This window comes from Taudactylus pleione, unplaced genomic scaffold (genome assembly GCF_031769625.1).
Source record: "Taudactylus pleione unplaced genomic scaffold, aTauple2 ptg000040l, whole genome shotgun sequence".
NCBI classification, from domain to species: Eukaryota; Metazoa; Chordata; class Amphibia; order Anura; family Myobatrachidae; genus Taudactylus; species Taudactylus pleione.
The window spans coordinates 7169132-7190588 of NW_028284442.1; the positions used below are offsets into that span (position 1 = coordinate 7169132).

Sequence of the window (21457 nt, forward strand, 5' to 3'; positions counted from 1 at the left end):
ATATACAGTATGCACATTATCCACTTCTAAGAGATTGTAAATAGGACGACTTTGTCCAATTGGGATTTATTTTTCTCCCACTTGCCTGATATCATGTGGATCATTTATTTAATTAATAAGTGCAATAAGAACAGTTAGTACATAGCTTTTCAATGTAATATTCATATCCATGAACCATATCCTTATTAGAGAGAATAATTAATAAGCTGTGATTTGTTTTCTATATGTTTATTAACAATACCCTGTTTGTATCTCCTCTATATGGGAAGCTAATACTTCAACATATTGTTACCAAATAAGGAGTCATTGTAAACATGTGAAAATAACCCTGGCACAGTATTTTAATCTTAAATCTTTACTTTCAATTTTCTGTTCTATATTTTAATACTTTGCCGTTATTCCAACTCCTGGAGGGGATTATTTATATATTTTTAAACAATACCAATAAATGTTATATTTTATTTAATTAATTTTTGACTCCTTCGAATAGTGCACCATAATACTACTAAACTTCTTTTCTTGTATGCATTGATTTTGTTTCTATTAGTTTTATTATTATTTTGAATTATATTTCCTAACAGAGGTTAGTTTTTATTTTATTTTTATTAAATGTGTAATTCATTTACTAGATCTATCTTGCTGTGCTTTTATATGATTATAAAGCATCTGTGAAATAGTATATTTTATATATTTTGCATTTATATTTGTAATATTTATAGTGCTATAGGATGCAACAATTTTCTCTTATTCTTATAGAAAGGTTTTTCATGTATATATATATTTTTTTTATCATATTATCTTTGATGGAATAGGAAGCAACAACACTTCATTAATGTTCTCATATGGAGTGGTAGATCAGATCAAAGCCCAAACTCATTGTTATAATCCTTTTCCTTCATACTTTATTCTCTGTAAATACTTCCGGTGTTCTGAGTGCAGGCATCCCGACTGTCAATACATTTCCTCCTGGACATATTGACATTCTCCTAAGAGGCAAGTTTTCGGTACATTTCACATTGGTTTTAGGGTCAAATAGATTTTACTAATTCACTTCTAGAAGAAGCCTTGTTCTTACCTTACTCTCTTGCTGCTCTGTTAAACACCCCCTGTTCCAAACTCCCCATAGGGATTGCTGCTAATCCCTTGTTTAGAGATACTTATACCACCTGGCTTACGATACACAAAAGCATGGGTTCTGCCCTCACTTCATCAAATATTTACTGGTGTGGGGTAATCCAGACTTTATACCCTCACTCAATATTTATCTCTACACTAAGTGGAGAAATAAGAGAATTGCAGCAATCTATGATATTTCAGACCTTGGAGGTAATCTTTACTCTTTTCAACAACTAAAAAACATGTACGACATCCCCAACTCTCAGTTTTAGATATTACACATTCAGTAAATTACCCCCAAGCACCTCTTGTCTACTTGTGACTCAGTGTTCCCTTCGCTCTCTTTTCATACTTTCTACTATTCATAAATTTAAATTGGGATTTTTATATTATGACACGTTACCTACTAATGTTATGCAATTATGGTCTCGAGTATGGGCAGCTTGGACCAATGATTTCCCAGAATTCAACTCATCAGAACAAATTTTAACTTCTATACAGACCACTAAGCGCTTTGTTGACTCAGACAAACTGTAGGGAATTCATGAAAAATTTCTTAACAGGGACTATATTTCACAAGCCCAACAATGCCATATTCTACCATTAGAATCGATTCATTGTTTAAAGTGTTATGTACTAGCTGTGATCTATATACACAATGTTGGCAAAGAGCTATGATAAAAAAAAATTTGGTATCATCTCCGTTACTTTATTACTTAATTTACGGGAGTGATGGTACCATTCTCCTAGGAAGCCTTCTTTCGACTCTTGGTCGTGCTGGGCTGCTGACAGGTAAGAGGGAAGGGGGTAGCATTGGACCCAGGCCCCTCCAACAAGCCCTGGCCCTTTTAATTAGTACCTGCTCCCCCCCCTCTCAGCACCCCTGTTGATAGATGCACAGTGATGCTTGATAGCGGCAGGTGTATTTTTTACGTGTTTTCAAACTTTACTTTAGCAACTTAAAAATATGCTAGCACCCATTTTCAAGTACCCCAAATTTGCTGGGAGTAGTTATTTTTACCAAAAAATACTGCTTAATGCTATTCTTCACCACTTGTGTTAATGCGCTAATTGGCACCAATTGTCACAACTTAAGTACCCCAAATACCTTAATTAGGGCTAATCGGGGGCATCTATAGTGATCTCCAATGTTAATGCATCTTTTGGGGGGTGTCAGGCTGAGTTCCCCATTTTTGACAGGACTTATCGCCTGTTTCAGTTTCGCCGGGTGCTGTTTTCGCATCCTTTCTAATTGAATACGAGGAATAGCGGGAGCGGGCCGATACTTTTCCACATGCACAACACGTGATGTAGGCGAAAAGTCCGGCATGCGAAAAAGTATTGCAGGTGCGAAACTAATTGAATAGGGTCCTTGTTATGTAACCTAATTTAAAATCTCAGATAATTTTACAGTTCTTAACTATTTCTATGCTCCCGATGGCGAGAGACAGGAGGTTTTTATTCCGTAGCATTATAGTTAGCGTGGTCTTTTCCCGGCATATAAATATATAAAAATTTGGTTGGAATTCACCGCTCTTCTATTATTAAACTAATTGTAAATTTTATTTCAGCATTAGTATTATTGTCTAAAGCACCAACATATGCCACAGTGCTATGCAAAATCAGCAATACATACATACATACATACATACATAAATACTTGTAGCATTTGATCCCCATTCAATCTATGTGGGTATGGATATATACCTCCAAATGTGTTTTAGACCCTGGCTTATGTCTTCGTTTATCTCATATCTGTGTTGTGTAGCCTGAATATATCTGACATTAGTCTCCTATAATGTACCCTTTTCATTGCTTGTTACAGCTCCAGGCAAAGTTGTGAATTTGACTGTTGAAGCACTAAATGCATCTGCAGTAAATCTTACATGGTTTTTACCTCGACAACCACATGGAAAGATCACCAGCTTCAAGATCAGTGTCAAGCATGCAAGAACTGGAGCCATCATAAAGGATACCACTGTGCGGGTGGAGGAAATTCTGAATGGAGCATTACCAGAATGCACTGTAAGTTGTGCTCTATGTGCTCTCACATCTGGCAGGTAAACTGTGTTTGACACTGAAAGTTTTGTGACATTAAATTTATGAATGGGTAGTGGTATCTGCGCTCATCTATGTGTTCTGGGCTAGTTTAGTATTATACAATGTGAGTGGACTTCTTAAAAGTGAGAGCTGAGCTGTGAGAACTTAAGAAGTCCATCTGTATTGTGTAATACTAAACCAGAACACATAGCTAAGCGCAGATACCACCACCCATTCATCAAAGTGTTTTATCACAGAGAACAGGATCATCTCTGCATGTATTTTACAGCTAGCAACCCATCCCTTTGAAGAAGCACAGATTCTTCATATTGCACAATTTATTACATTTATGAAGTTTATCTTCTGAATGCCATATGTCTTAACTCTAAAAGTAGTGTTCAAAACTTAAATAACGTATTTATCCTACTGCCCCTATACGGTGAAATGATACGCTTACTGGAAAGCTTAATACTGTAGCAGTAGCGAGTTATATGCAGGGCTGTAGAGCCTCGCCGGACCCGGGTAATGGCAACTGGGCATGGCCTAATGTAAGGAGGCGTGGCCACGTCTCCTTATAAAAAAAATTATCTGTAGCATCGCTAATCTACGCCACACGCTCTACAGGGGGACTCAATTGTGCCCTTCAACCAGGGGCAGATCCAGGGTGGGGGGTGTTATCAGTGTGATTGCTCTCCACCCTCCTATCAGGTGCAGAAAGAGGAGACTCATGCTGCGCTCAGCGGCAGCGGACTCCCTGTACTCACTGCACCACTGACAGGTCTAAGAGGGGGGATCGGCAGACTTGGGCTCCCGCGAGGCCCCTCTAGCAAGCCCAGGTAATCAGTACCTGCTCCCCTTCCCTCCTGGCGCCCCTGTTTATATGTACATAAACACAACAACAAACATTCTCATTCTTTTTATCACAGGAATAGATAATTACAACCAGTTATAGATAGGAATATTATTTTTAAAAACAAAAAAAGGTTTTTTGAATTCTCATAGAGCACTATTGATCTTAGTTAGAGAACTGTTAACAAAGAGGGTACTAATGAAATGTCATAGGTATAACTTAAGTTACATTTACAGAATGTATAGTTAGCTCAAATTGTACATAATTTGTAATCTATTATTGAATCAGAAAATAATGGTGACATCTCTGCACACTATTATATATTGTCATAGTAATTGTCTTATTGATTGATAAATGTTTTATTTTAGGATAAAAGTGAGTCTTTTTTATGGCGCACAACAAGCCCGCCATCAACTCGTGGTCTGTCTACAACTATGACCTCACTTGTGTCACAGAAAGTAACCTCTAGGACCTTTAACACCATCTGGAATGAACCAATCACATATATTGTGGGTCAGCTTAGACCATACACTACTTACTTATTTGAAGTTTCTGCTGTTACCAATGAACCAGGCTACATTGATAGTACCATTGTCAGGACACCAGAATCAGGTGGGTGCATGTTTTTTCACTTGTAGAGAATATTCTAAAAGCAAATAGAAGCATCCTATAAAGCAATACGCTAAACATGCATTTTGTTGATTTTCCTTATACATGTATGCATTTTTCTTCTGAATTTTTGTTTGCTAATAAGCTGGATGTCCTTTTCAAAATGCACATTAGTGTCAATAAATGAACAAATGCATCTTCAGTAGGAGACGGCAGTGCTTCTACTGGCCTCTCCATCCCCAATATCTGTTTGCTGTTTTTGAGCTAACTTGAGGTTTGCTAAAGCTGCACTTAAAGCACAATACAGAGAGCTTTTTGGCTTCAAAGGAATGGGTTTCTAAAAGTCAAAACAGGTCCAGGTGCCAGGAAAGAAGGAGCTTCTGTTGTTTGTTCTAAATGTCTTAGATTCTACTCAGAGCAAGTACTTCATCACGTACTCTTATCCTGCCAGGTCTAATGTTATCAGTTTCACTTCTATCTCATGAGGGCAAAAAATATGAGTTATGGGAATGCAATGTAATGGTTCACTGCTTTCAATGATCATGTGGTTTGCAATATGGTTAATGTAAGAAGTACTTCTTGTATTTGTACAGTTGCCATGATGTGCAGAAAGTAAATTAATCTACAGTATAGGCGCAGTATAGGAACAGATTATTTACATAACAGTCCTGTTGATACCAAGTATGACTGAAAAGTTGAAAAAATAGTATGGAATGCATTAGGCTTACTTCATATATGTATTGTTTGCCAACTGATATGTTTAACATTACTAACTTTTATACAGTAAATAAGGTAGTGAAAATGCTATAAAGTAGCCTCTTCTTTGCTACAGAAATAGCCTTTAAAGTAGTCTTTTATTTATAGTCCATAAAACAGTTGACAAAGTATTGTACAACATATTTTCAAGCAATATAAAACTGTTATTTTCTGTACCTGAAACACTGCAATAAACTGATTTTAGACTCTGAAGACATCCAAATATGAAATACAATTGACAGTCTAATGTTTTTAGTTCATTATGTATCATAGTTCCCAATATTATCTATATAATAAGCGAGAAAGTGTATCTATCTGTTTGTCTTTTATGCACGGCCAGAGTTTTGTACCTATCTCCACCAAATTTGGCATGGTGGTGTAGTTTGACCAGGATTAGGTTTTTGCCTAAGTTTGATCTTCATCAGGGCCACACACTGTCTTAATACACAGGGGTTGGCTTCATACACACACTGTCACAGTGCCTGGCAGGCTCATGAGCAGCTCAGCACTTGGTATATTCAGACTGTGGCAACAGCATAATCGAGCCACATACTTTGACCTTTGCAAAGCTTAGCATATAGAGATTACAAACAGGAGGGGAGATTGATTGCTGCCACACAGTGCCACTGCGGCGGGCCCCCTTCTGTTCGGGAATGGGAATTTAGTCCCGGCACTCCCTCCCCTGATGGCAGCCCTGCTAGACATGGTCATAAATGTTGGTCTGCAGCGTGATTTCAGGGGGTGATTCAGCTGTGGAAAGGGATCACACAGATTGCATATTATCAGGAATGTGTGCATGCGCCTGTCCCGTACTGCGCATGTGCAGTACAGGTCTGTGATCCCGCACGCAGTCTGGCAGCAGACTGTCAGTGATTGACAGTCTGCTGCCGTTTCTGAGTTGGGAGGGTTCAGTGATGGCTTCCATTTCCCAAAACAAAGGTGTGTTAGCAGCTGCGATAGCATATCCTTCTGCAGCTGAATCATCCCCTCTTTTCTGCAGTGATTTCTGAAACTCAAGTGATTTTGGATGCTATACAGATTTGTGTTCCGTAAATCAGTCTGCTCCTGTACCTCATTCTAAACGATATGAGAATATGCATATGTACACCGTCATTTACTCCTAATTTGCACAGTTGTCCAGGTTATAAGCGATGACAATGTAAAGGCTACATGTGTACTTCAGGGTCCAGTCTTCAACCCGGGCAATGCCGAGTATCCCAGCTATTTCCAAATAAAAATACATATCTGTAGATGAGGCATGGATAATTATTTCAGCTGGGAGGCCACTTAACAAATTTTAATAAACTTTCAAGGGACACACCCTCAAGCTAGGTACACACTATGCAATTTTCGACTGCTCGGTCAGATTATTGCACAATGTGTACACAACACACAGGGTCAATAATTGTTTGAAAATATGTTGGATCTGCTCATCTGACCTGGCCTACAGCATGACATTTGTCAGTCCCAATAAGCAATCATGCACATCTTTGTATTGTGTACACACGGGACGATTAAAATGCTTGATATGAACGATAATGATATCGATCATATCGTTATTGTTCATATCGTGCATTTTTTGGTCCCTTCCAACCCACCAACAACCTGCGATGTGCGGGCACGCATGGACGATAACGATATTGTCTATCGCCCATGCATGCAGGCCAACCTGGTCGATATCGACCAGGTTACTATAGGGACCCTGAATCGTTGATCGCGGGTCGCTGGTGGGTTGGTGGTGTGCTGGATGTTCGATATCGATCATCCAGAACACCCAGGAGATCGTTCAGCGATATCGCTGACAGTCGTCCTGTGTGTATGCACCATTAGGGCCTGATTCAGCTTTGGGAATAGAGGAAGATATATCAAGTGACTGTGCATCTTGATAAAACCATGCTGCACTGCAGGTGAAACAGATCTAAAATGTGCAGAGAGATTTACATGTGGGAGGGGTGTGTCCAAACTGACATCTAAGTTGCAGTGTAAAAATAAAGCTGTGTAGTATTTGTGGGCTACAAGCTAAATCAGCCAGGATTTGCCCTACTTGCAAAGTTTGTATTTGCACCCTTTGCATTGCAAAATGGTTTGTCCAGGTCGACAGTCACTTGCTATATCTTAAACTATTCCCAAAGCTGAATCAGGCCCTTAGTTCGACATAGTTCATTTAAAAAACATGACCTTTGATGGTCTTAAGGACATAAATCATTCACATAGGAACAGATAATTCAGTAGTGTGTACACTGGAAATCGCATGTTATCAAGATTGTTTAAACATGTTTAGCCCCAATGTTAAGGGAGAGATCTCCACTATACTTTGCATATGCAACAATAGTCTCTGAGATGGTGCTGATACTAGTAAAACCTTAGTCAGTGCAATGTACATGCTATCCCTCTCCCTGTGCTGTGTTCTCCCATGGAGCAGCCTCTCTCAGGATGGGTCTCTCATTCATGATGTTTCTTAGTCTATGGTTTTTACTTCTATCGGATGTATATATTGATTTCTCTCTCAAGTAGTATCTTGTTTTATAGCTACTCTTTTTTAGGAGGACTCTCTCAGTGACCCTCGCTGTGATAGCCCCACCCCGGCTAAGGTCCCTCTAATGGAGGCTCTCTCAGTCTTTCTCTCAATCAGTACATCAGTGCATACAGGCTCTTCCAACCTCCCTACCCCCTACGCGCTCTTTCATTCCTCCTTCTAACAGCTGTCAGTTATGACCAAGAGATGTAATCTCTTCCCTTCTATGGTCATTAGGTGGTGGTACTGTCCTCTTTTGCGTCATGTGCCTTGCTATGTGCTTGTCACGGCCAGGGTATTTCAGCATGGCGCTAGGCGGGTGTTACCTGTGAGGTCGTTGTGGCGCGGGGTGTCTGGTGGCGGAGCTGGTGTCTGGCGGGGGGCTTTGGCGCGCGCGTTGTTGTGCGGCCCTGTTGTCACTCTGCGCTGGTGAGGCCTGTTGGCGTCTCCGTTCCGTTTGGCATGGGAGCCGCCATCTTGCCTTCTGGCCATGTGATGCGGCTGGCCAATCCTGGTGAGTCACATGTTCCCTCCGGCCAGTAACAGCACGGCATGGGGTATTTAGGAAGGGTCAGTGCCTTCCTTCTTTGCCAGTGCAACGTGTATCTCAGCCTAGCTGAGAGGGAGTTCTCTGTGCTTTCCTGTTCCTGTGAATTCGCTGTCTGCCAGTCTGCCTGTCAGCTCCTAGCTCCCACTGGACTACCCCGCTTCCTCCATCACCCTTGCCCATACCTGAGTGCCTGAGCCTGCTGACATCCTGCGCTTCAGTTCACTACCTGCAAACCTGGCTTGATTATTTTCAGTTCACTACCTGCAAACCTGGCTTGATTATTTTCAGTTTCACTACCTGCACACCTGGACAGCTCTAATTGTTTCTACTTGGACATTAACCCTTTTGCTCCCACCACAGAACTCTTGTGCACATTTATTTATTCCTGGACTTTTATTTTCTGCCACATTATATGTCTACTCAAGCACTTATTAAAAATCCCAGTTTTATTTACAAATCTGCTTCTGTGATCGCTCCTGCTACCACCCCGGGTCCACAAACAACCCAGAACATAACAGTGCTGGCATACCCATATTTTCACCAAACTCAATAGCGACAGGAGTTGTGCAGAGTAAGGGTGCTCCTTGCTATTGACAGGAGCACACTTAGGGTGCATACACACCAGGACGATATTTGCACAATTTGGCGTATCGGCACGACAAATGGTGTATATCGCCTAGTGTGTATGCACAATTGCGCACTCCCGCTGGTCGCATGCGTTATCGTGTGATTGGCTGTGCTGCACAGTCAATCACACGATATCGCATGCGGCGCCATACATATTAATGAAGGACGGAAGAAGTAATCATTCCGTCGTTCATTAAATTGTGCAGTGTGTACCAGGAATCATGCGATGTCCAGGGTGAAGGCAAATCGCCCTGAACATCGGCACGATTGCCAGTCGTTTAGGTGTGTACCCAGCCTTAGTTTTGCAAACAAGTGCTAAAATTCTTATATTTACTCAATAAGATTATTAAAATGAGATAAAGGGTGGATAAAATGCATTATTATTGGCATTCTTTGCTTTGTACAGTGGTACACAGTCATTTTAACTGTGCAAAAGTTGAATTTAAAAACTACTGCAAGGCAAAATGCAATTCACTGATTAACTAGCAAATGACAGTGAATTGCCATTAGAAACCATTGTTCACCAAAATCTAGCCTCAGTTCTGATTTCTGCATCTTAGTTGCACAAATAGAATATCTAGGTTTAATACCATTTGTCCTGAAATCATTTATCCTGGACCTTGAAAAGATTTTCTGCTGCAATTAGGGATCTGCGCAACCTGTTTCGTCGTAATTTAATGGGTTATGGACCTAGGAGCTCATTCATAGCCGCTCGCAAGCGCCGTGCGCTTGCAAGCGGCCAATGTGCGAGCCCCGCTGAGCCACTGAAGTTCAGTCGCTACAGGGCTCGCAACAAGACGGGGCGGCTGTCAATGGTGAGTGACAGCTCACCACGTTTTGTGGGCGGGTAGGGGGGTGGCTGGACAAACGCAGGCGTTCCCTTAGGAATGCCTGACGTTTGTTGGGAGGTCTAACTGACATCACTACTGATGTCAGTAGTGGACTCCTGCTCTATTAGAGCAGGGAGTCCACACAGCCTTGCGGAAGCCTAGACCCTACCGCAGGGTCTCGTCGCAAGGCCAATGGTCGCAATTATCACAATGGTCTCCTGGCCACTCGCACAAGCTGTGGGTGGTCTCCCACAGCTATGCGAGCGGCCGGAGAAAAAAAAAATACGCCCACAGACCCAGCAAGCAGCCAGCGGCAGCGAGCGGGTCTGAATCAGGGCCCTAGTACTTTAGTTGCCAGAGTAATATCTGTAGAAGTACAAAAATCCAATGACAGGTGCATATGGTAATCACTCATGTTTTCCAATCCCTGACTTCTTTTACTGACTTTCTTTATTCTAGGTAGAAATTTGGCTTAATGCATTTTAAACATATGTTTGATTATGTAGGAGCAGTGCTGAGTAATGGTGGTACTCACAGCAGAAGGAGTTACACAATTTTTGTTTATACAGTACTGTATATCCAAATGCTCATTGTATTTTCTGAACAAGCAGAGTATGAAGTCTATTTGTTGTCCTTTGTTTTTTAAAAGCGCTGTCCCATCTAGGGGTTATGGACGTGTCTATTTGCCCAATGTTTGTATCCTAATGAGTCAAACTGTGCTTTACTGTTTCAGTGCCTGAGGACCCCCCGCAAAATCTAGTTAAGGGCAATATCACTGCTAGATCATTTTCAGTGACATGGGATGCTCCAACAATTGTGACAGGAAAATTTAGTTACAAAGTTGAATTGTACGGACCTGTTGGTAAGTAATAATTAATATTTTTATTTACTAATACTAGTTCATTGCTTTAAATTGCTAAATTGTATGGAATAATATTTTATAATGGGAGCTTAGTTTCCAACAATTCCTAAACACACTCCTGTAGTCTTAAATTACATCTAAGTAAATGCACTGCACTACTGTACCTTCATTTAGAGCCACTGAAAGCTACTGTATTCCCTATGGGGTTAATGCAAGTCAACCAAACTGCTTCCTTATTGTGTACACAGATCTAAATGCCTATATTCTCCCGTACGCACAGTTGTATTCATCTTTGCATTAGCTGCCCCACCCCCCCATACATACACGATGATTCCTAGCCATCATCCGTTAGTGCGCACTTGCTATAGCCATATCCTTGGTGCAAACATTACATTATATAAGAGGCAAATCCATTGGTACGCCCTCACTATGCATTGTCTATGTGAGTATTTCCCATTATAGCACCCTTCAGCCACAAATGAAAATGTATATGACTCTAGATGGTACTTACTTGTGTATTCTTGGTTCAGGATTATGTGCAGAGTAAACACATACAAGCAACGCTCTGCAAACAGGCATACAGTAAACTCATCAGCCCTATCTGTGCAGTGCAATGGCATTTGGCACAAATTTATAGAAGTCAGTGGACTCTATGCATCTCTCTTTTCTTTCACTGCTTAGAAATGGGTTGTTGTGCGACTTTCAACTCATGTACACTTGATTGATATTCTGTGTGACCAATACTGGTAGGTAGGCAATGGCAGCCTATGGCAAACTGAAATGGATACCTACACTTTACCATTGCTTAAATGTTTTTGCTGGATTGCAGTTCCCAACTTTCTGTTAGAAACTCCACATCAAGAAAGTCAAAGCTAATGCTTTAGCCTAGCAGTTCAGCTCAAACACTGTGCAGGCGTGGGTGAGAGAGCCAATAGGGATGAGTAGGCAGCGTAGGTCTCAGGGAGCAGGAGAAATGCTGCCATTGATCAATCTTAGCCAGTAATATCCTCTATGCATTGTGCTATGGAGGGTATAGATACTGAAAAAGAAAAGTCAGTAATTAAACAGTTAAAATGTATAAACAAGGTAACTAATCACTATTGTTTCAGCTGCAGAACTTTCAAATGTGTATCAACCTGAAACATTTTCTTAACCATTATCAAACATCAAAAGGTGTTTGCATAATGTAATGTTGATAAGGTTAGTTTTATCCATAATCACTCATTAGAACAGCGCTTTGTACATTGTCTAGCTGTAATTATTTTTGTGTTAGCTGAAGGCTGGCATACAGATTCTCTTTTACTAATCCAATGTAGCTATATTCATTATCTAATCTTGCAAACTTTTTTAACATTTTGAAAAAAGAGTCACTATCAACTGCAGCACTTAAAAATGGGCAGGTGAAACATTTCCCTCACTTACAAACTGAATACTTTTCCCATCAGGTCGGGTTTTGGATAACAGCACAAAAGATCTCAAGTTTACTTTTACGAACCTCACTCCTTTCACAAGCTACGATGCGTACATCAGCGGAGAAACAAGTGCAGGTGTTGGGCCCAGATCCAATGTATCTGTTTTCACTCCAGCTGAAGGTAACTGTGGCTTTGTTACAGTAGTTTATCATTTGTTGCTGAAATATATAATGTGGGAAAATAGACCATGTATTGCAGCAAAACAGATTCTGTGTCGTTCTTATGCACGAAACAGGTATAAGTGTGTTGAAGTACAGTGCAGAAAAGTAAACAAAATAACCCCCACTGGTAACAATTTGTTTTGATAAACCTGTACTGCTATTATTTTCATGTTAATGGCACTGAGCAATTTTCCCTTATTAGTGTGCAAACTAACCCAAAAACTGGACTATGAGCAATGATATCTGCATGATATCCACATGGTGGCAGTATATACCAGAACATGTCCCATCATTGCTCACTATGATGTTTTCATTTACTACAGACTTGCCTATACATTTTTTATGAACTTTGAACAAAGGTTTAAACTATTCTAGTAATACACTTTCAAAGAGAAACTTTGTGATAAATATGATACTGCCGGCTCCCATCTTATAAGATGTGGTAAAAATGGTTCTGTCCTGCTACCTACTTTTAAAATCTTAGAAGAAAAGAGGCTCTTAAGGTGCCCATACTGTACATCTGTGACGGATCGTCGCGATGCAGGGATGCGATCGGAAATTTCCTATGCCCATCGGAAATTTCCAATCGCCCACCATCGATATTCAGCGATCCGTCGCCGGATCGCTGACATGTGACATGTTAAATGACCCCAATTTGTGGGACGTTTGCAAACCTTACTGCATTATATTATGGTTTAACAAAGTTCATATGGGCTTTGCAATGTCCTGTCACCTGGTTACATATATGTAATACATGCCCCAGAGCCACCAGAAATATTTTTATAAACTTTGATATATTGATTGCATTTGTTTAGAAATTTGATTATGTGCACAAAAATATTGAAAAATGTTGGGGCTGTTTTTATTTACAACTGAAATTCAGGGTAATGTGCCGTCATATTGAATGTTGGAGTCCATATCCTATCACTGGTGTAAATGCTCTGAGCCAGAACCAGCATTTCCATATATAACCAATAGATACAATATTCAACCTGTACCAAGAAATTATGGGTAAAGTCTAGCACATAATCAGTGTTTGCAATGCATTTATTATTGAAGTCATTCATTCAAACTGCATTTTTTTTTACAAATGTTTGACATATTAGTTTTGATGGGTTTGGAAAACATGCTCCTGCAGCAAAACAAGGTATACAGATATGTCCTCATACACCTAGTATCCATACGTCATACGGCATGGGATGCCTGGTGCGACTGAGCTGCTCCGAGAGGTATAGCGCTCCGTCTTTTTTTTACATTTTGCTTCTTATTCACACCAGAGACGAAGTGAAACACCACTTAAACTTTATTAGAGACGCTGGGCTGCGACTTTAACCGCACAGAAAAAAGTTGCAGGTGAAGCACAATGGAACATGGCGTGAGATGAAGCAGCGGCCGCTGAATCACAACACTTCATAAACAGATTCAGGGGCCTATTCATCAACACTAAAATAAAGTTTTTAAGGACATTTTCCTTAATTACCGTTATTTTAGCATTCATGAAGACACTTAACACAGGAGATATCACTGATATCTCCTGGTTAAGTCCGTCTGCGTTAATTTCCACACTCCCCATACATTAGTATGGGGATATGGAAATTAGGCTATTCATCAAACTCCGAAAATTATACATTTTCAAAATTTGATGGAGTTACTATCCGCCACTGTGAAGTGGCGTATAGTAGGTGACACTTACCTGTGTCAGCGTGGGAAGGTCCTCCTCCGCTCCCTCCGCACTCCCTGGTCTCTCCTCTGGCTCTGGTGGCTGTTCTGACACATGTTCTCCAGGCAGAACATAGTAAAGTTTAGAAAAAAAAAAAAGAATTACCACAGCTGTAGGCAGTGCGTTTTATGGATGTAACAGCGCATGCGCAGCACGGATTCCAGCTGCGGTAAGTTAGAGTAGAGAGGGAAAAGTATCTATTTCCTGAAAAGCTGTCATCGCAAAAATGACAGCTTTTCTAAATAAATAGTTATGGAGAGGAGGAATGATGAATTCCTCCGGTAATTAGGTAGAACTCCATGCGAGTTCTAAACCTAATTAGCTCCAGACAAATTTTAGTTATGATGAATAGGCCCCTCAAACTTATTCGCACACAGATGTACAAGTGTTGCCTATCAAATTGATAAGTGCAAGCTAGAAATGTAGTTTTAACGATCCAAGTTGCTTTATTTTTACAAATAAGATGCACATTTTCAATTAAAGAGATGCTCGCTGTGACCGATTTTCCCGGGACCTGAAGCGCAGAGAAGGGCTTTTTGTTGCGAATAGATCGACCGTGTATGAGGACACATGTGTATTGAGCATTTAAACACTGCTTAACCACATCATTGCATTTACAATTTATAAGAAAGTACGTTTTCAAATGTATGGATTTGCTTCAGACACACTGACATGCAAGAAGAGACATTACAAAAGAAAAACTGTTGCAATGCAAGATGATTGTACAATGTGCATAAAGATACACTTTCTTAATTGGTACAGTTATTTTTCTTTTCCCACACATTTACTTTACATGTGCTTTACAAGTTAAAAGCACATCTTAAACACAGAATTTTAATGCCATTGTGTAAGTAGATTTACTCACTGCAGCCATTGTAGTTTAGATTTTTATAAATTGACAAAGTTTAACTGATGATTTTTTTTTCACCAAAAATTGGCCAGAAATGTATGTTTTTTTTTAAATTTAATAAAGTTTAAGATGTATTTTTAAAAATATATTTAAATATTTTATTTAAAAAATATATACCTGGGGGTACCCTCCCCATAGGCTCCTATTGTAAAATAACTTCCCATCCCCCAGCGGAAATGGGATGCAGTCAAGAAGCTGACAGTCGAAATGCCGACCGGCGGCTTCAAGACTGTCAAATCCCGGTAGGGGACTAATGACAGGCGTCAAAATCTCGACGCCTGTCATACCTACGCCGGGAACCCGACGCTCGGCATACCGAACAAAGGTAAGCCAGGCACCGGGTGCGGAAAGCCGCTTTTAGGTTAGGGGCTCCCGGGGGGGACTTAGGGTTAGGCACCCCCCTAAGAGGGTTAGGGTTAGGCTAGGGGAAGGGAGTGTTAGGCACCCCAGGGGGGAGGTTAGGGTTAGCCCCCCCTCCCCCCGAGAGTTAGGCTGCAGGAAGGGGGGTAGGTTTAGGCACTTACGGGGGAGGTTAGGGTTAGGCGCTAGGGGGGAGGTTAGGATTAGGTACCAGGGGAGGAGGTTAGGGTTAGGCACCCCTAAGGGAGGGTTGGGGGGGGAGGGTTAGGGATAGTTAGAAACGTAACTTAGTCAGGATCCCGCTATTCTGCTTTCCGGCATCGGTATAACATCCGCCGGGCTAACATCCCCACAGTGGCAAAAGATCCCCAACCTTAACACCCCTCACCCCCCAACTGGTAATAGATCCCAGTGACAGACCCCCTCCATCCTCAGTGCCAAAGGGCCCCCACTGTCTTAGTGCCCCTCTACCCATGAGTTACTGTATCTACAATTGTATTCTTTTTAATGTATTCATCTCCTCAGGCAAAACATAACTTTTTGTGGGGCACCCCTACGTCTGCCACATGGCCAATAGATGACCCCCCCCACCATTACTGTACATGTGCAGAACATAATTACATAACAGAAGGGGGATGCAGCAGGATGGCGAGGGCGCATGGCATGTAAGCGTGCCAGCTATAGGTTGCATTCCATGCGTTAGTGTTAGGTAAGTGGTTAAAGTCAGCCAGTTGCCGGTGCTAGCAATTGCTTTTCTTTTTAAACTTTATTGCATCACTCCTTACGCACAATATACTATAAAAAATATACTGAAAATAATAAAAAAATATTCAATCGGGCTACTGTATATATAATGTGAGCTGTCACCTGGGCAGGTCTCTTGCAGACCAAATTGGAGGAGTGAGGTATATACTATAGGAAGCAATTATTCTGGCAGCATAACTCTCCTAATGTCTGTGCCAATATATCAGACTGTGCTGTGTGAAATCACTGCCAGGCTTCTGTTATACCTCACAGCTCTGTAGCTGCTCAGCAGAGAACATAACGCCCTAACGGGGGGATGTATCAAAGCTTTCAAAGAAGACAAATGGAGAAGTTGACCATAGCAAACAATCATCTATCTTGTGCATTCTATAAAGTGATAGGTAGAATTTGATTGGTTGTTATGGGCAACTTCTCCCTGTACTCTTTAGAAGTATCAATAAATATCCCCCAAATCATACTTACCATGAAAGCAGGGTTTCCAAGGTTTTTTTCTTACTTCAGATAGTACATAGTGCCATAGGACCAGCATCAGCTCTTGCACTCTTCCTGCAGGGAGACTGCACTGCCAAGTGCATAAGCGGTCCCCAGCGCATGCTTACAAAACAAAGAGTCTGCTTTTAGGAACTACATCGGCTGCAGCCCTGTGAGGGGTGAGGAGCCTGCTGCACTGATGGTGTAGTCTGGCGCTTTCCTTGCTCCACTCTTTCTCAACTTCAATCTGCCGATGAAGCTCTGGTTGATGGTCCTGGGACGCAGGTCAGCCGCAGACGGTGCGGGCAGAAAATTCTGATCACAGACCCTGCAAGGGAAGTTAAACATGCTAAGTCTAGATGGCCTCCACTAGGTTCAATGGCACACCTGACCTCAGACTTAGCACTTAGAGCAAATGATGGAAATCACCTGAAAGGAAGGTTGCAGGGTTAATGGACAAAACATGTACTGTATATGCTCATTGGGTGTAATCTTGTCACCTTGATGGGACGCATGGTCACAATTTCAGGACCTACAAAAAGCACAACAATGCAGCCTGTTCACACAGTGGTAATACACTGACTCCTTCCCTGAGAGTGTACCTCCCACAACAGTCTCACTACATAAGAGATATCAGGGCCCTACCACTCTAACTGCATCGGTGGAACATCAATGGCAAACACAGGCTGGGTGTAATATACTAACCTACCAACTACATACTACTGCTTTATCCCCAACAATATAGGTAGTAAACAATAGCATAAACACATGCAGCTATACCAAACCATGTCACAAACACAAGCAGGTACTTGTCCACAATCTATCCTCCACTAACCTATTAATGGGCCTACACAATAGCGCCTAGTGCCCATAGTGGCTCAGGCCTTGTATCCACCTAGCAATGGGCAAATAACAATACTATTATATAGTGCACAGTGCAGTCAGCAACTTGGGCCCACTGTCCAGGGACTGATAACAATTGATTCCGGGCCTAGTGTCCTCAGTGTCTTGGGCCTATCACCCGCCTAACAAAGGCCCAGGAGGAATGCTATATAGGACTTTGTGCCCTCAGCGACTTGGGTCTTGAATCCACCTAACAAGGGACCAACAATAATTGCTATAGGGCCTAATGCCCTTTGTGGCTTGGGCCTATACCCCAACTGGTGAATAGGGCCTTCAGTGCAAGGTAAATGAAACACAAGATCCCCACTGGGGTCCTACCTGTTCCTGTGTCTTAGGCTGTACCTGTTCTGGTTCAGCCTTGCCCTCACAGGGTCTGAGTCTCCACATGTTTCACATGAAGGCCAGCACTCTCAGGGCCTTTAGGAAACTTTATTTGGGGTGTGGCACCCTCCGCAACCCCAGAGCTTCCAGCGTCTGTGTACTGGTCTTCAACTGGAGAGCAGTGGCCTACTTGAGCTCTAGTGCTTAGGCAACCACTGCACCAGGGTTTCCAGTAGTCTTCACCGCCCCCTCTTCATGCGTCGGCTCTTTGAGCTTCACCTGGGTCACAGCAGCCTGCTTAAGCTTTTTTGCAATGGCTGCTGTTAGTCCAGGTCTTGCTTTTGCCTCTGCTTTCTTCTATAGTCTTCAGTAGCTCTTCACTGCTCTATATGCATCATCATAATCAGGCCTGTCACCTTGTGCTGGCTAATATAAGCCAGTGCCGGGAGGTGGAGAGATGATGCTGCTTGCTGTGGCCATCTTGGATTTGCGCCTTGGTGCACCAGACAGTAATGCAGATTCTATAGACACTGCGAGTGGGTATCTCAGTCCTTGCAGATTAAGACACGTACGTATACCAGGGAAGGGCTTTGTAGCAGCATTAACCAGATGGTCCCCGAAAATTAAGTATCTAACTCACCGCGATTAAAAAAAAATTTTAGTGCGGGGACAGCTGCTCCAAAAATCAGCTGGTTTCATGATTCCTAGCACTGCTTCATAAGTAGCTCAGTAGACTCAGGTCACACATGCTGACTGCACATGCATGACCTGAGTTCTCTATGCATAATCCACAATTCCATTGAAATATCCTTCACTAAACTTAGCCTATGTACGAACTCTTTATTAACACCAAAATGTGGGAGCTAAAATAATCGATTAATGTAATTATAATTAATATATAACGATATTGCTTAAGCTGAAATTGATGCTTCTACACTGTAGGTCACTCTGGATACCTACAAAAATGGGAAAATTTGCAAACAATAATAGGGTGCTAAAAAGTAGCTGCTGGTTTGAAATTTTTAAATATATTTTATTATATAAAACACCAATTTTAACAAAAAAATAATATGATGATATCACACAAGCGATGAACATAGGTTGACCCAAAAATTTTACTTAAAAATAGGAGAAAAATATTTTCCATAGATTTACATAAATCCAAATATATTCAAATATTATCAAGTAAGCTCATGGAGTCACGGTGTCATAACTGTTATAAGCAGGTTGCAGCAAATGTTAGTAGCAAAGCAGGATATAGATTGCAGTAGGATAAATATAGCATAGTCACCATATCATATGGTAGAGAGATTGTAATCATTCACCAATGATATGGTGTAAATCCTTCACCTGGATGGAAAGCTCCAATTTCAGGTATTAGTTTATACAACATTATTTGCAGTGCATGGGATTTTCCTGCAGCTGCAAGGTTTTTCACATTTAATTGGTCATGAGAAATTGAGCCACGCTAATTTCTAAAGGAATTAACGCAGTTTTTTTCTTGCAGCTTCAGAGCAGGTCCAAAGTCAAGATACATTTTTATTTTAAGGTAAAAATGTTGGGCTTTGTTTCAGAACCCCTTGAACCCCCTCCCCTAATGACTAATTAAGCAATTGGAAGTTTTCAATTACCTTAATTGGGGCAATAATTGCACATCATTATTGGGATGAAAAAAAGTGGCCTCAAATTACCCCAAAATCAATTTTTTTTGTTTTTTTATGCACACCAAATTGAATTAAATTATTTATTTAAACAAAAAAAAATTGCTTTTTATTATATTTTTACATTATTCAAAAATAAATAAATTGTCCTCAACATACCCCAAAATCACCCATTTTCTTACTTTTTTTGAACTTTTTTGTTTTATTAGTTTGCATTCATTTAATTTTCTTTTAGCTTTTTTTAATTTTTCTTTTTAAATGCACAAATCAGCCATTTGCAGGATTTTAAAAGCACAAAATATTTTTATTTGAGACAGTAATAGTCATCTATAATGTTCCCAAAAATGTACTAAATTTTATTAGGGTGCAGGCTGTTCCCCAATTTTTTATTTTAAATTTCCAGCAGGCAATTTTTTACAGGAAAAATTGCCACAACCAAATATTTTCAAAGTGTGGGAATCAGGAGTACGCATACCTGTGGTAATGAAAAATTACCTGCAATAGCTGCTGTAATTTTTAATGTAAAAATCTTGATGCCAATTGAATATGTCCCTATGTGTTACAGCACACAACACATTTTACCATTTTTTTACATTATTCCTTAAGTGTTCATACTGATGAGGTAAAGTACAGACAAATAAAAACATAATATCCTTCATTATTTGACAAACTTCCAATGTAAGCTTTTATATTATTAATCCTACCTCAATTGTATATAACAGCATTACTTATTTGACCATGAGATCGGCAATGGCAGCTTATGTCCTCACATAGACCTGTTATTTAGAGGTGTCCAACAAGCTTTCAATTGTTTATCAGGATGAGCTGACACAGTGGTGTGATATTGACCTTTGTACACTACTGTGGTGATTAGCATCAACACTTTTATTTCCCCTGGAAAGCAGCAGGGCGGAGCCTGACACATCATTAGGTCTGTGTTTGGTGCAGGACAGCACAGTATGGTGGCTCTCTAAAAGTTTTATGTGTCTAAGAGTGGCATGTATTCATATAGGACTTAGTCCTACTGTACTTGTGATCTCCTAAATGAGTGTCTATACTCTTTGCATAGCCATAATGCAAATAAGAGATACTCTAATTGTGCTGATTTAGAGCTGTGAAGTGATATCCTTTGTTTGCAGCCCCTTTAATGGTCCTTTTCTGTGTGGGATTGTGAGGAAGGGACAGTCAGTGGGCCTAAGCACGAGCAAAGGTAGCAATCCAACAATGAACAGATTATTGTTTATACTTTACATTTTAGCATGCTTTTTTTTATTCATGTACATATTACATGTATGGAATAGCTCAATTCCATACTGGCAGATGTAAGGATCAGGGATATTTATCAAACCTTCTAAAGAGCAAAAGTAGAGGTGTTGCCCATAGAAACCAATCAGATTATTGCTATCATTTGACAGAATATACTACTATAAACAAATTAAATTTTAGAGATTACAATGTGAATCCAATTGTATGATTGTGGAGGTCTATGGGCAAGACCTCCACTTTTACAGGTTTGAGAAAACTCTCTGTCTCCCGCTATATAATCTGACTGCAGTTCACATTAAGGGGCAACTAATCAGCAATTCCATAAATTTTTCTGCATTAAGTGTATATATATATATATATATATATATATATATACACTCCAGCGTCCAGTAAAACAATAAAACGCACGCAAATGTGCATGGTGCCTTCACATTAAATGCATATAAGCAAGGGCTGAGGTGCGGCTCTCAGGTCTTGACAAACTGTCACTGTTATGGCAGCATAAGATCAAGTTTTCAGTATTTTACTGTCTTGGATATGATCCTGAAGACAGTAAAACACTGAAACGTTGATCTGCAGCAATGTCAGTTTGTCAAGACCTGAGTGCCACACCTCAGTCTCTCTCTCTCTCTCTCTCTCTCTGCGCTTACTACATAAAGAATACAAACATTAAAATTAGTAATATCTTACAT

General features: G+C 40.6%; 1 protein-coding gene across 1 annotated transcript in view; it reads left to right on the forward strand.

Moving 5' to 3' along the window:
* PTPRQ (protein tyrosine phosphatase receptor type Q) overlaps positions 1–21457 on the forward strand; it is a 388123-nt gene that overhangs the window by 188992 nt on the left and 177674 nt on the right. Inside the window, exons 22-25 of the mRNA XM_088455386.1 lie at positions 2942–3141; positions 4375–4618; positions 10627–10755; positions 12201–12347. Coding sequence (XP_088311512.1) covers positions 2942–3141; positions 4375–4618; positions 10627–10755; positions 12201–12347 — 720 coding nt within the window. The remainder of the gene's footprint in view (positions 1–2941; positions 3142–4374; positions 4619–10626; positions 10756–12200; positions 12348–21457) is intronic.